A 13,365-nucleotide genomic window follows, 5' to 3' on the forward strand; every position below is an offset into this window, starting at 1 on the left:
CCAATCTCTTGCTGATCAGCTGCTGAGCGGGGTCCTTTCAACACCCCCTTTTCTCTTTGTAAAATAAAAAGCATGATCCTCTTTTGGCCCCTGGGCAATTCGGCTCCAGGGACCACCATTTGCTCCATTAGACGCACAGTTATTTCCCCTTACTTTTTAGGAGGAAAAAAAGTGCGTCTTATGGAGCGAAAAATGCGGTACTCTGCGGGGTTTCAGACAGAATGGTTTAGCAATCTATCTCTCTTCCCAAAGAACTCTGGGAATTGTAGCCCAATGAGTGGAGCTGGGGTCTCCTAACAACTCTCAGCTCCCTTAAGAAATGACACCTCCCAGAATCCTTTGGGGGAAACCATGAAGGTTTAAAGTGGTCTTGCAGCAGTTTATATGTATGCCCCCCCCACAAACACACATCCCAACCCATCAGGGATCACACATCAAAGCAGATCTTCGCGTTCCGTCGTCGCATTTACGGACTTGGGTTTCCGAGGTGAACCTCAGCCCGGCCTCCTCCCGTGCCCCAAACGAAGACGTGTGTGCAGTACCCCGGAAGGAAAATACAGAAGCCTCTTTATTTACAGAACCGGGAACATCGAAACGGACAAACCAACAAAAAAATGAATAATACAACAGATAGGGTCTTGATGGAGATCAGCCTCCATATTGCACAATCCGAGCCCTGAGGAGAAAGTGGGGTGGCGGGACGGCACACGCCGGGTTGCGTCGAGCGTTCGTTCTGCTCAGACTCGCTGAAATTAACGGGCCTAAGCTAGGCTGCACCCGCAAAATACATTTAAAGCCCTACGATGCCACTTAAAACAGTCACGGCTCCCCACACCAAAGCATTCTGGGAGCTGCGGTTTGTTATGGGTGCCGAGAGTTGCGCGGAGACCCCCGTTTCCCTCCCAGACCTACAAATCCCAGAGTGGATTAACCATTAACCTTTCTCCTTGGGGAACTCTGGGAATTATAGTTCTGTGAGGGGGAAGAGTGGTCTCCTAACAACTCTGAGAACCCTTAACGAACTACGTCTCCCAGAATTCTTTTTTTTTTGGGGGGGAAAAGCAATGACTGTTTAAAGCGGTATGATACCGCTTTAAATGCGTAGTGCGGATGGGGCCCAACCTCATTAGTTTCAACAAGCCTGAGCAGAACTTAGCTGGAGACAACCCTTCCCTTGGGGAAGGGGCTGGCGTCTTCCGGGCCCTGCTCCAACCCCTCACCTAAGAGCACCCCACAGCCACGGCGAGGGGGGGGGGTAGTAGGTCTCTACAGCAGGCTGGGGCATGTGGCATCTCCCTCACCCCCACCGTAGGAGTATGGCAGAGCAGACAAAGAGGGAGGTGGACTTGTAGAATGGATTCTTCCACCCCAACCACCCCATCACCTGCTAGTGGGCTCCTCTTTTCGGCAGCTAAAGCAGAAGCGACAACAACAACAACAAGAACAACAAGAAGTAAAGGTCTCGACAATAAATAAATTATAAAATAGCTCTCTCTCTCTCTCTCCCCTCCCCTCCCCCCCCAAACCCCGGAAAAAAAACACTGACGGTAAAAACAAAAACCCAACTTGGCTCGGGAAAGGTTGCCCTCTTCTTGAATGGAACCCTGATGTGTCGCAGGAGGAAACGGACAGACTTGCCTTCCAGAAATTAACACAGTGCACAAAAATATAGAGGATCTCTGGGGTGGGGAGAGGGATCGACCCAGGTGGGGAGGAGAGGGAGGGGACGGCGTCCGGGTGTTCTCATGCACGTGCAGAGTGCAGTGCCGGGACAGGAGGTGTGGGGTGGGGAGGGGAGAGGCGCTCCCGAAACCCCAATATGCACGTGGTCCCTGAGACCGGCCGTCTCCCCACCGCCGGCTAGCGTCGGGACACCCCGCCTCAGCTCCGGGGGGTTGTGAGGGGTCCATGGGGACGACCACGACGACCAGAAGGGTCTCTGAGGAGAGGACGGCGATGGGCCTCTCGTCTCGGGGTTCCCTGGTTTGCCCCTGCGGAGGTCCTGCAGTGGTAGCGACCGGGTCCTGCCGCGATTTGGTTATCAGCTCCCGTTTATGTCCTTGGCGATTCCTATGTTGCAGGAATTGAAGGGTAGGGGGTGCCGGAGGTGACACGGCGGGGGGGGGGGGGAGGTTGGCGGCGGCGGCACGGGTGACCCACCGCCCCCCCGCTAGCATTCCAGGTTGGCCCCAAAGCTTTTCCGGCAGTCGATGGCCTTTGAGGTGAGAGGCTGGGCTCTCCATTGCTTCAGAGTCTCCTTCCCCATGCTGCTGGCCAGCTTAGAATAGGCAGACTTGTATTTCTTGTCGAAGTCGGCTGCAGAGGGGGGAAGAGGCAGAAAGTGAGGGGTGTGAGGGGGGCTCCCTCTTCTCCAGGTTTCTTCTAGAAGATGTTTAGCAAACTCCGGGGTAGGATGGGAGAAGGATAAGGACCTGACAGCTGGGTCTCAGCATCCTGAGAATTTCAGCTTTTTTCGTCCTTTTATTTTTAAATGAACACAGGCAGGTTTCTAGACCTCATGGAACTCAGCATCCTGAGAATTTCAGCTTTTTTCGTCCTTTTATTTTTAAATGAACACAGGCAGGTTTCTAGACCTCATGGAACTCAGCATCCTGAGAATTTCAGCTTTTTTCCATCCTTTTATTTTTAAATGAACACAGGCAGGTTTCATGGACACAAAGAAACTGCCTCGAACTTGCACTTCAGCATCGTGAGGATTTAGGAGGTAAAAGTGCACAAAGAATTTTTTTAATCCTATTGTAAGAAGCAGTCTATATGGAGAACAAAAACTTACTGGAAAGAAAAACGCCCCTGTGGCTATTTTCCCATAGAGGCATGCGTACAAAAGGAAATAAATACAGGGCCAGAATGGGCTACTTATATATTAAGTTTTTCTGAAGGTGGTTGTAAACCTTAAAAAAACAAAAGGAGATTCGAGAATGGATATCCAATTGGTTTCAGTATTGTCAGGTAAACGGAATAATTTAAAAAGACAGATATGCAGAACAAAGAGAAGACTTTGAAATCAAACTGTCAAGAGGGTAAGGAAAAACAGATCTCAAAAAATGTACAACGCAAGCACATTTTCAAACCTCATGGATGCAAAGAAAGTGCCAAAAAGGTTATTGAGAACATTAGCCTTTTTCCTGTGGGGGGAAGAAATACAAGCAAGTTCCTAGACCTCATGGATGCAGCCTGTGTGGGTAATTGACTTGTGAAATTTCTGGGTGTGGAGATCTCTTTCTCACTTCCCCTTCACAGGGTGGGGGCACCATTTCCAGCCTCCCTGCTTAGGAACTTAAGAGGCTGCCTTATACAGACCACAGGCCCACCAAGCTCAGCAGTGCCTACACTGACCGGCAGCAGCTCTCCAGACACCCTCTCTCTCCAAGTAGCTTGCGCCGTTCAAACCCCTCCGGGATACATAGGCCTTGCACTTACCAATGTCCACGTGGTCTCTGCCCAGGGCTGCCAGCTTCAAGAAGAGGATCTCGTGGTAAACACTCCTAAGGAGAAGAAGAGAATGAGGAGAGGGAATCAGAGAAGCGCAGAAGTCCCTGTGAAGGCGCCCATGGGGCCACAAGGTATTTTGTAGCTTGACAACAGAGCACCTGCCTTGCATGTAGAAGGCCGCCACTTCAACTCCCAGCACCTCCAGGTATGGCTGCCTGAAACTGTGGCAAGCACTGAGCTAGATGGCGCAACAGACTGACTTGCTGGGACGTAGCTCCCTATGTTCCTATTAAACCACCCCTTTCTTCATGAGGACTGGAATCTTGGCTTGCCTTTAGGGAAAGGATCAAGGCAAAGCAACAGGGAAATTGCCTCGGAAGGCCTCCGGTTCCTCCATCTCCAGGTATGTCTGCCCCAAATCCCAACAGTCTGACTTAATATAAGGCGTCTATTTAAATATACCCTTCACCCGGAAGCATGGGAAGTAGAATCCTACTTTTATCTTTAGGGGAGAGGGCCATGGCAGAGGAGTAGGACACCTGCCTTGCATGCAGAACGCCCAGGCTTCAATCCCCAGTGTGCCCAGGCAGGGCTGGGCAAAGACTCTCGCCTGAAACCCTGGGCGGCCTCTGCCAGCCAGTGTAGGCAACACTGAGCCAGGTGGGCCCAAGCCCGTCGAGGGCGCTTGCCGCGGGGACGTGCAGGAGTGGGTGGGGGGCAGAGGGGCAGGAGAGGAGAAATCGTACCTCGGCATGTGTGCCGTGCCGGACTGCTCCTTCACCGTGTCCAGAAAGAGAGAGATGGCTTTGTGCATCTCGCCCATCCCGACAGAGCTCAGCACAGCCTCCAGGAACGAGAGCGAGAAGGGGTGGTTGTGTCGGCGCCAGGACTGAAGGCGGGTCGGGATGTTACCTGGGTGGGGTGCGAAGGAAGGCGGTTACGTGTCTGCAAGCGGCCTTATGCATATTGCTTTGAGGTATTGCTGCTGCCTAAATGTGTTAGCCAAATATATATTGTTGTTGTTGTTCAGTCGTTCAGTCGTGTCCAACTCTTTGTGATCCCATGGACCAGAGCACGCCAGGCACGCCTATCCTTCACTGCCTCTCGCAGTTTGGCCAAACTCATGTTAGTAGCTTCGAGAACACTGTCCAACCATCTCATCCTCTGTCGTCCCCTTCTCCTTATGCCCTCCATCTTTCCTAACATCAGGGTCTTTTCTAGGGAGTCTTCTCTTCTCATGAGGTGGCCAAAGTACTGGAGCCTCAACTTCAGGATCTGTCCTTCTAGTGAGCACTCAGGGCTGATTTCTTTAAGAAATATATACGGTAATATAATAATGGAGAAACAACAAATAAAGAGCGACCAAGTGGATGAAAACCCCATGGACTAATTCAAAAGTCACAGCAGTCTTAGTGTTTCCTGTATATACAGAGAGCCAACAGGTGCAAAGGAAGGTTTGATAAAGTTTTTCAGGTTCCACATGAATCTTCAAAAGGTCAACAGGTATGCACAAGTTGTTGTAATTCCACAAGTTTCAAACAAGGATTCCCGGAACAGTCATCCTGTTTCGCCCATATGGGCTTCTTCAGTGGTACAGACTTCATATATTGTTCAACAAGATCATGATTATAATGACCAAAGGTTGCTGGCATTCATTATAGTAGTGAATATTTATTTGTAAATGCATTCAGCTGGTTACGTTTGGTGTGTGTTTGCTTAACTGTGTTACACAAAATGTGGATTTCCTGCTGTTATTATTAGTGGTAACAGCACCATATTTTTCGCTCCATAAGACGCACCTTTTTCCTCCTAAAAATTAAGGGGAAATATCTGTGCGTCTTATGGAGTGAATGGTGGTCCCTGGAGGCGAATTGCCTAGGGGCCAAAAGCAGATAGTGCTTTTTATTTTACAAAGAGAAATGAGAGTGTTAAAAGGACCCCGCTGAGCAGCTGATCAGCAAGAGATTGGGAGAGAGATAAGAGTCCTGGCTCCCTTTCAGCCCCGCCCTCCATTGTTGAATGTGCTGCAGAGGGAGGTTGTTTGTTTTCCCATCAACATGTGACTGGCTGATTAGATTATCTGTCTGGAAACTAGAAATGGCTCCCTTTCCTTCAGAAGCTGCAGAAATGTGAGTTAAACCCCATAAAAATGGGGCCTTTCCTCTTTGCTTTTTCCCCTTTGCAAAAGGAGCTTTGCTTTTCTCCCTTTGCAAAAAAGCTGCAAAACGTTTAGCTGATCCTAAAAAACAACAACACCACAGCTTTTCCCTTTGCAAAAAAAGCTGCAAAACTTTTAGCTGATCCTCAAAAAACCAGGGCTTTTAGAGGAGGAAAACCAGAAAAATGTTTTTTTCCTTGTTTCCTCCTCTAAAAACGAGGTGCGCCCTATGGTCCGGTGCGCCCTATGGAGCGAAAAATACGGTATTTGGTGCTCCGTGAATTCTGCACTATATGAAGTGTGAGAGAGAGACAGAGAGAGCGTGCCTAAATATGTACTGTATTTATGCACATCCAATTGACGTGTGACCGCGCTAGGGATGGGCGATATTTATTTTATTTGTTGAATTAATACACTGCACTATACCGGGAGGTCTCAATATATATCAATATACTGTCCAAAACCGGTCTGAACTCCATATCGTGATATCGGTTTCATAATTGTTGACCTGGCAACACAGTGGTACCTTGGTTCTCAAACTTAATCCGTTCCGGGAGTCCGTTCGAAAGCCGTTCAAAAACCAAGGCGCAGCTTCCGATTGGCTGCAGGAGCTTCCTGCACTCAAGTTGAAGCTGCGTCAGACATTTGGCTTCTGAAAAACGTTTGCAAACTGGGACACTTACATCCGGGTTTGTGGCATTCGGGAGCCGATTTGTTCGGCAACTAAGCCATTTGGGAACCAAGGTTTGACTGTATATCGCAAATGATGATGCATGTCAGGGCTGGGCCGATATATCATCCAAAACCGGTCTGAAGTCCATATCGCAATATTGGTTTCATAATTTTTGACCTGGCAATATATCACGAATCATGATGTCTGTGTGTGTGTATGTTATGTGGGAAAAACCATGAAGGCAGCCGATACTCTACACACGTAGCTCCATCCTTATATCTAACATTGTAATATATCAATATGTGTGTTCAAGTTATGTGCCCCAAGCCCAGAAGTGGCAAAAAAATTACCCTAAAAAAAGAGCAAAGAAAGGGCAAAAAGGCACAGAAACAGAGCCTAGCAACCCATGAGCCTTTGCAAGTTCAATCCCAGGATCCCTTGCGGGATAGGTAAAAGACTTGGGAGATTTCTGCTGAAACGTGAAGTGGTTATGCAAGTTGAATGAATGAATGAATGAATGAATGAATGGAATAGGCGTCCCCTGCTGTTTGTCCCCAGGGCAGAGAGGCAGACTGCTCTTGAACATGGAAGCTCCACTCCTCACGAACATGGCTGGTGAAAGTTACAGGTGGGTAGCCGTGTTGGTCTGCCATAGTCAAAACAAAATAAAAAATTCTTTCCAGTAGCACCTTAGAGACCAACTAAGTTTGTTCTTGGTATGAGCTTTCGTGTGCATTTCGTGTGAAGTGTGTGCATGCACACGAAAGCTCATACCAAGAACAAACTTAGTTGGTCTCTAAGGTGCTACTGGAAAGAATTCTTTATTTTGTTATGGCTGGTGAAAGGCCAAGTGGGATCACGCTTATCTAGCTCAGCGGGGGTTTTCCGCACAGCGAACAAACAGGACGTGACGGGGGGCAGGTCCCTCCCCTCCCCTCCCCCTAGCAACCCCACAAAAAGGTAACCCGTGGTCTTGCTATTCCCAGAACACGCCGCTTACCGTGGAACCTCCAGAGGACGTAAAGTGGGGGGTAGCTGTCGGGGTCTGGCGTCAACACATCCCAGAGCAAACGTACGCACACGAGAAGCCCCTCCTGAGGCGAGCCCTGGGGAGAGGGAGGGTGGTCACTGGGGAAGGTCAGAGAGTGCAAAACAAATAATCTGTCTTCCTACGTTGCCGTCCGCCCATACCGATCCCAAAGCGGCTTACCGACAATAAATAACAATGGCGTAATGAAACACCGCAGGTACAGCTTAAGTCACATTGCATAATTAACCAATCGGCAGTAAAACAATTGCAATGCTATTAACGGGCCGGCAGCTGAAATATAAGCCGAGTATCACAGCTGCAGTGTAAGCCGTATTGAGAAGCCAATGGTCAGGGAGGAGGGGAGTTGGAGTCCAGCAGCACTTGGAGGGCCACACCCTGGCTCCCCCCAGCCCTGGTAACAGAATCATGGAATTATAGAGTTGGAAGGGACCCCAAGGGTCATCTAGTCCAACCCCCCCGAAATGCAGGAATCTCAGATAAAGCATCCAGGACAGGTGACCATCCAATCTCTCCCAGGAACCTGCAAGGAAGGAGAGTCCACAACCTCCCAAGGGAGACGGTTCCACTACTGAGAGGCTCTTACCGTCAGATCTCTTATGGCCAGAAAGCCACAATTTCTGGACAACTTGCTTTCGGGCAGTGGGGAGGAACCAGAAGTTGCTAGACTACAACTCCCATCACCAGGGATGGCCAGGGCTAATGTGAGTGGCAGTCCAGCTATACCTGAAGAACCAAAGGCTCCCTGTGTGAAACGTGTCCCAGCCAACCAGAGATCACATATCACATGCACTTTCAGAGATTTAATCTCCCATCACCCCTGACTGCTGGGAGTTGGGAGTCCAGCAATTTCTGGAAGGCAACAGGCTTTAAAGGTAAAGGTAAAGGGACCCCTGACCATTAGGTCCAGTCGCGGACAACTCTGAGGTTGCGGCGCTCATTTCGCTCCATAGGCCGAGGGAGCTGGGGTCCAGCTTTTGGGTCATGAGGCCAGCATGACTAAGCCGCATCTGGCGAAACCAGAGCAGCGCACGGAAACGCCGTTTACCTTCCCACCGGAGTGGTACCTATTTATCTACTTGCACTTTGACGTGCTTTCGAACTGCTAGGTTGGCAGGGGCAGGGACCGAGCAACGGGAGCTCACCCTGCTGCGGGGATTCGAACCGCCGACCTTCCGATCGGCAAGCCCAAGAGGCTCAGTGGTTTAGACCACAGCGCCACCCTTTACACCTTTGCAATTGTATTTAAATATATGATCCCTGATTGGTTGGGATGTGTGTCCAGGGCAGGGAGCCTCTGGTCCTTTAGATGTCGCTGGCGTCCTATCACCTCTGACCACTGGTTGATGGGAGTTGGGAGTCCAACAATGTGTTGAAGGGCCATGGAAGGTTCCCACCTCTCTTGGTCTAACCTATTTCGCAGAGTTGTTACGGTGAGCGGAGGTGTAGGAAGGTCAGGTGGTACCCAGTGCGGAAAATTTCTTGTCAACCCCCCACCATTGATTTTCCCCCGCTGCAAAAATGGTTTTACGTTATTTCATATTTTCTTACAAAGGAATAATAACAAGTAATAATAATAAAAAAACTTTTTATTTATATCCCGCCCTCCCCGGCTGAAGTCGGGCTCAGGGTGGCTAACATCAGATACATAACATTTGTATAAAAACAAACAATCATTAAATTACCTCCTAAAAACATCTCAAAATCAAATCAAAGTCTAATTAGATGGCTTTCCACAGGGTTAGGGTTGGGAACAGTAAGTGCTCCACTGAACTGAAATTTCATAGCAAAACAGCCAAGTGAACAGCTATTTTGGTGGAGGAGGGTCAAGATATTAACCAATATGCCTGAAATTTCACATATAGCTGTATAATCCCTAGTATAGTAAGATAAGACCTTTGGAGCAGGCATTTAAAAAATAAAATAAAAGTTTTTTTTTTTATGAACCGCCCTAGTAGGGCAGTAATTGTTCCTTGATAGTTTGTCACCCCCTCCATTATGGGACATGGGGCAGTCCTCCCCCTATGCCCCCCTTGTTACGCCCCTGACCGTGAGGATAAGGAGGGGAGGGGAGATGACCCACCTGCGGTGCTGACTGGAAGTGCTTGCTGGCCAGGAGCAGCTGTGGGAGGCTGCTGGGCAGACCCAAGCGCTGGAAGTACCACACCAGGTTCCAGTAGATGATTGGGTGGTTGTCCACCAGCTCCGGCTGAGAAAGGAAGTCCCCCCCCTCGTTCTCCAGGAGGGTCTCCAGCTCCTTCCGCAGGACTAAGGGGCTAAGGTAGGCAAAGGCCAGGTGTTCCACTTCGGGGGCCGGACCCTGAGGAACCTGGAAGTGGGGGAACGAAACGAAGCATAGGTAAGAAGGCGCCGCGACCGATGTCAACCTCTCGCCCATTTTCAACTTTACCGCCCACAATATAAAAAAGGGGCACGGATTTTTAAAAAATAAATGGCGAGGTAAGATAACAGGAAGCTGACTTATACGGAGGGGAGTGATTGGTTCAGTGCTCTCTATGCTCTGGATGGGGAGCCGCCTCCAGCCCAAGGGCCACTTGCCCTCCTGGGCAAGCTTCTGGGGGCCGCATTCCGACAGCGGGCAGGGCCACAGGCGACAAGGGGACGAGAGATTAAATCTGAATTTCACCTTTGTAACGGTACGTTTCCGGCAGTTCTTATTTTTAACCACAAGCAGGCTTAAGTCCCGTCAGGGGAAAAGGCGGGATATGGATAAATTTCTACATGCACACTCGTACACATACCAGGCAAGCAAGAGGCAGTATCAGATTTTGGTGAGGGCTAGAAGGCTGATTTTTGAATTTTACTTCAAAAGAGCTAAATCGCAGGCCCAGCGCCGTGCCTGGTAGGGATCGAACGTGGCCATACGGCATCGAGCCAACTTCAAACATTCCAGAAGCGAGTCCGCAGAATTTAATGCCAAGGGGGTGAGCCTGGGTTCAAAATAGGCCTGTCTAGCTAGAATGGGGGGAGGGGAGGGGTGGGGGACCACAGGCTCAGGGGCTATAGATGTGGCCCTCCATATACACCCTTCACTAGGCCTGCTTTGTACCCTAAGTGTTTTTGCCTGGGTGGAATGTGGCCTTATCAAAGAATTGTAGAAATGGAAGGGACCCCAAGGGTCATCCAGTCCAACCACCTGCAATGCAGGAATCTCAGCTAGAAGATCCATGACAGATGGCCATCTGACCTCTGCTTAAAAACCTCCAAGGAAGGAGAGTCCGTCACCTCCCGAGGGAGACCGTTCCAACGTCGAACAGCTTTTACTGCCAGAAAGTTCTTTTCTGATGTTTAGTTGGAATCTCCTTTCCTGTTAACTTGAAGCCACGGGTTTGAGTCCTACCCTCCCTTGAACCCTGATTATGCCCTCTGGCTTCCCTGGACGAGTCTCTCCCTGTAGTAGAGACTAGCCCACCGCGCAAAGGTGCCATTTACATTTGTTGCCCCGCCCACTTTCGCCTCTGGCTCCGCCCACCACTGGCATCACGCGGCCCTCAAGAGCTTGCCCAAATGGGGAATAAGGCCCTTGGGCTCTCAGTGTTCCTCCTCCTCCCATCGCAACTCCCCGGTTTTCTAGCTGCAAGACCCAGAAGGTTCTCCCCCCCAAGCCCATCCGCACCGGAGACTCGGTGAAGCCGTTGCACAGAGCCCCAGCCCTGGACTCCCTTCCGGGTTCCGGTTCAGCTTCATCCAGAGACAGGCAGTGGGAGCGGTCGCTGAGGACGGGGCCCTGGCTCCCTGGGGCGGGGGCTTCGCTGTCCCGTGGCCAATCGGAGGAGATAGAGCTGGTGTCCGATGTGTCAGCAATGCTGGGAAGGCGGAAATGATGGAGAGAAAAACATCTCCTCAATATATATGCCAACATATTCTAGTCCTCCTTTTTCTATCTCCAAACATGAGGACTAGAGCCTTACTTAAAAAAAACCAAGCACCAAGTGTCTTCCTTCAGCCATAGATGAGACAGCTAACCTGTTTCTCGGCCTGCGTTGCAAGAAGGGAAAATCACATGTCCATATGTGTAATAAATAAATCCCTGCACCTAGAAAAGTAGAATGCTGGAGAAGATGCTGCTGGACTCCCATCATCCTGACATACTAGATTTCTAGGTGCATGGAATATTTGGAGTGGTTTTTTTTGCTCTTGCTTTTTGGACTTTTTTTTTTTTTTTTAAGAGGAACTGAGCTCTCCTCTGAACGTCAAAATGGCACAACCCAGACACAGAGGGCTGTATCCAACTGACTTTTACTCAAGAGTAGACCTATTGAAAACGGACCTAAATTAGTCATGCCCATTCATTTCAATGGTGCTCCTTTGAAAAAAGGCCCAGCATTGCATAAAATTCCAGGCCGCCTACAGTTCGCTGTTATTTGCAAGGCCTAAGCCTCTTGTCTTGGGAATCCTAAGAACAGTCTCAGTTCTCCAATTCTCCGCCAGCCATCCGCTCTGGCGCCACCTACTGGTGGCTCCCTGACTTCCGCCCCACCAGTCTTAGGAGCCTTTCATTGGTTGTAGCACTGCCTGTCATTGCCTCTGGCGCCACCAAGTGGTGGGCTCCCCTAAGTTCTGTCCTACCTCTATAAGGAAAGGGCAGTGGAACTGGCTGGGGTTCTGACCTGGGGGCCGCCTGGTAATCCTGGATCTCAATGCTCAGGAAGGGCACGAAGGGGCGGGCGCAGAAGGAGCAGGTGGTGTTGAGGTTGGAATCGTCCGAGCTCCAGCCGGCCATCACCTCTTCGTCGTACACCAGCGAGCTGCAGGCCTGGCACCGGGAACAGCTTGAGAGCAGGACCTGAGCAGGACGGGAGGAAGATCAGGAAAGAAACTTGCCTGGAAAAAGGCCGATAGAATCACAGAGGGCAAAGAGTCGCTTGCAGGCTGTCAGTTGAAACGAGGCAGTTCCCGGCCTTAAAGTCATGGCACACAAGGGCAAAGGAACAGGGAGGGAAGAGGAAAAAAGCAAGCTCTGGCACTGGCTCTTGAAAAAAACGGTTCTTATTTGTGGCATAGGAACAACTCAGGAGCGGGAGGCACCTAATGGAGCTCGTATTTAAGAAGACGGTGGGGGACAGTGTTGTGTAGGGGTTACAGTGACAGACGTGGACCTGCGAGACCCGAACTCCAGTCCTCCTGCTCACTGGCTGACCTTGGACCATTCACAGGCCCTCAGACTAATCCACTTCATGGGGCTGTTGCAAGGATGGAGTTGGGGCAGGGGGGAACCATGTGCCTTGATCTCCTAGGGAGAAATGTAATACTAAATAAATGAAATTAAAAAGTCCATTTGCAGTGTTTTGAACCAGCTGGAGTCTCTGGGTCAGGCCCCCGAAAGCAGCCCCACAATGAGCACACTGCAAATAACTGAGGCTTAATTAGGATGCTTGGAGAGTACACCTACAGCACAACGATACACGGATGTTGGAGAGAGGAACTTTTGAGAAATGCGGGGAGAAAGAGTCAGGGACGGCAAGCTGGAACATACCTCAACCGCTGGAGATTCTGTCAGCAGTTCGGTGGATTTCCGGAGGTTGAAAATGCACAAGGAGCTGTCTGAATAATCGTATTCGCTGCCCAGGGACACGGAGCTCTGTTGCAGAGAAAAGTGGGGTGGGTTGGGGAATAATTGTTGGGATTTTATAGCATAAATCGTAACAAGGAATAACGCAAGCCTCAAACGCAGGCAGTGAATCGAGTAACCAAGCAAGGAGGAAGGGCGATAACAGGATCCCGGGTAGAGGCAACTCCCCATTTACACGGGGGTTAAGTCCCGAGGCAGCACACACTTCAGTGAAATTGCGTTTACTGGGAACACCATTGCAGAGGCCTACAAACACCACAATCGCTCCCTCCAAACCTCCTTGCTCAAATTCCGACTCCCCGACTCTCTCACGGTGCAAGGGCTCATGGGATTGCACTTGCAAAGGCTTGTGGGATTGCTAAGCAGTTTCGCGCCATTTCCGCGCTCTTTTAGGGCCATTTCCTCCCCTTTTCATGCCACTTCCGGGTTTGTGGCGATGC

At 50.1% G+C, this 13,365-nt stretch overlaps 1 protein-coding gene across 2 annotated transcripts in view; it reads right to left on the reverse strand.

Moving 5' to 3' along the window:
- Positions 1 to 1,536: 1,536 nt before the first annotated feature.
- The window catches only part of DENND4B (DENN domain containing 4B), a 54,389-nt gene continuing 42,560 nt past the window's right edge, over positions 1,537 to 13,365 (reverse strand). Inside the window, exons 21-28 of one of the 2 annotated variants that reach the window (XM_033174625.1) lie at positions 12,830 to 12,934; positions 11,964 to 12,139; positions 10,970 to 11,159; positions 9,416 to 9,661; positions 7,285 to 7,390; positions 4,200 to 4,365; positions 3,442 to 3,506; positions 1,537 to 2,316 (exon numbers count right to left, since the gene is read on the reverse strand). In XM_033174625.1, coding sequence (XP_033030516.1) covers positions 2,171 to 2,316; positions 3,442 to 3,506; positions 4,200 to 4,365; positions 7,285 to 7,390; positions 9,416 to 9,661; positions 10,970 to 11,159; positions 11,964 to 12,139; positions 12,830 to 12,934 — 1,200 coding nt within the window. In that variant the 3' untranslated portion in view covers positions 1,537 to 2,170. The remainder of the gene's footprint in view (positions 2,317 to 3,441; positions 3,507 to 4,199; positions 4,366 to 7,284; positions 7,391 to 9,415; positions 9,662 to 10,969; positions 11,160 to 11,963; positions 12,140 to 12,829; positions 12,935 to 13,365) is intronic. The other variant, XM_033174624.1, reaches the window with a different exon arrangement.

Source organism: Lacerta agilis, chromosome 17, assembly GCF_009819535.1.
Source record: "Lacerta agilis isolate rLacAgi1 chromosome 17, rLacAgi1.pri, whole genome shotgun sequence".
Lineage (NCBI taxonomy): Eukaryota > Metazoa > Chordata > Lepidosauria > Squamata > Lacertidae > Lacerta > Lacerta agilis.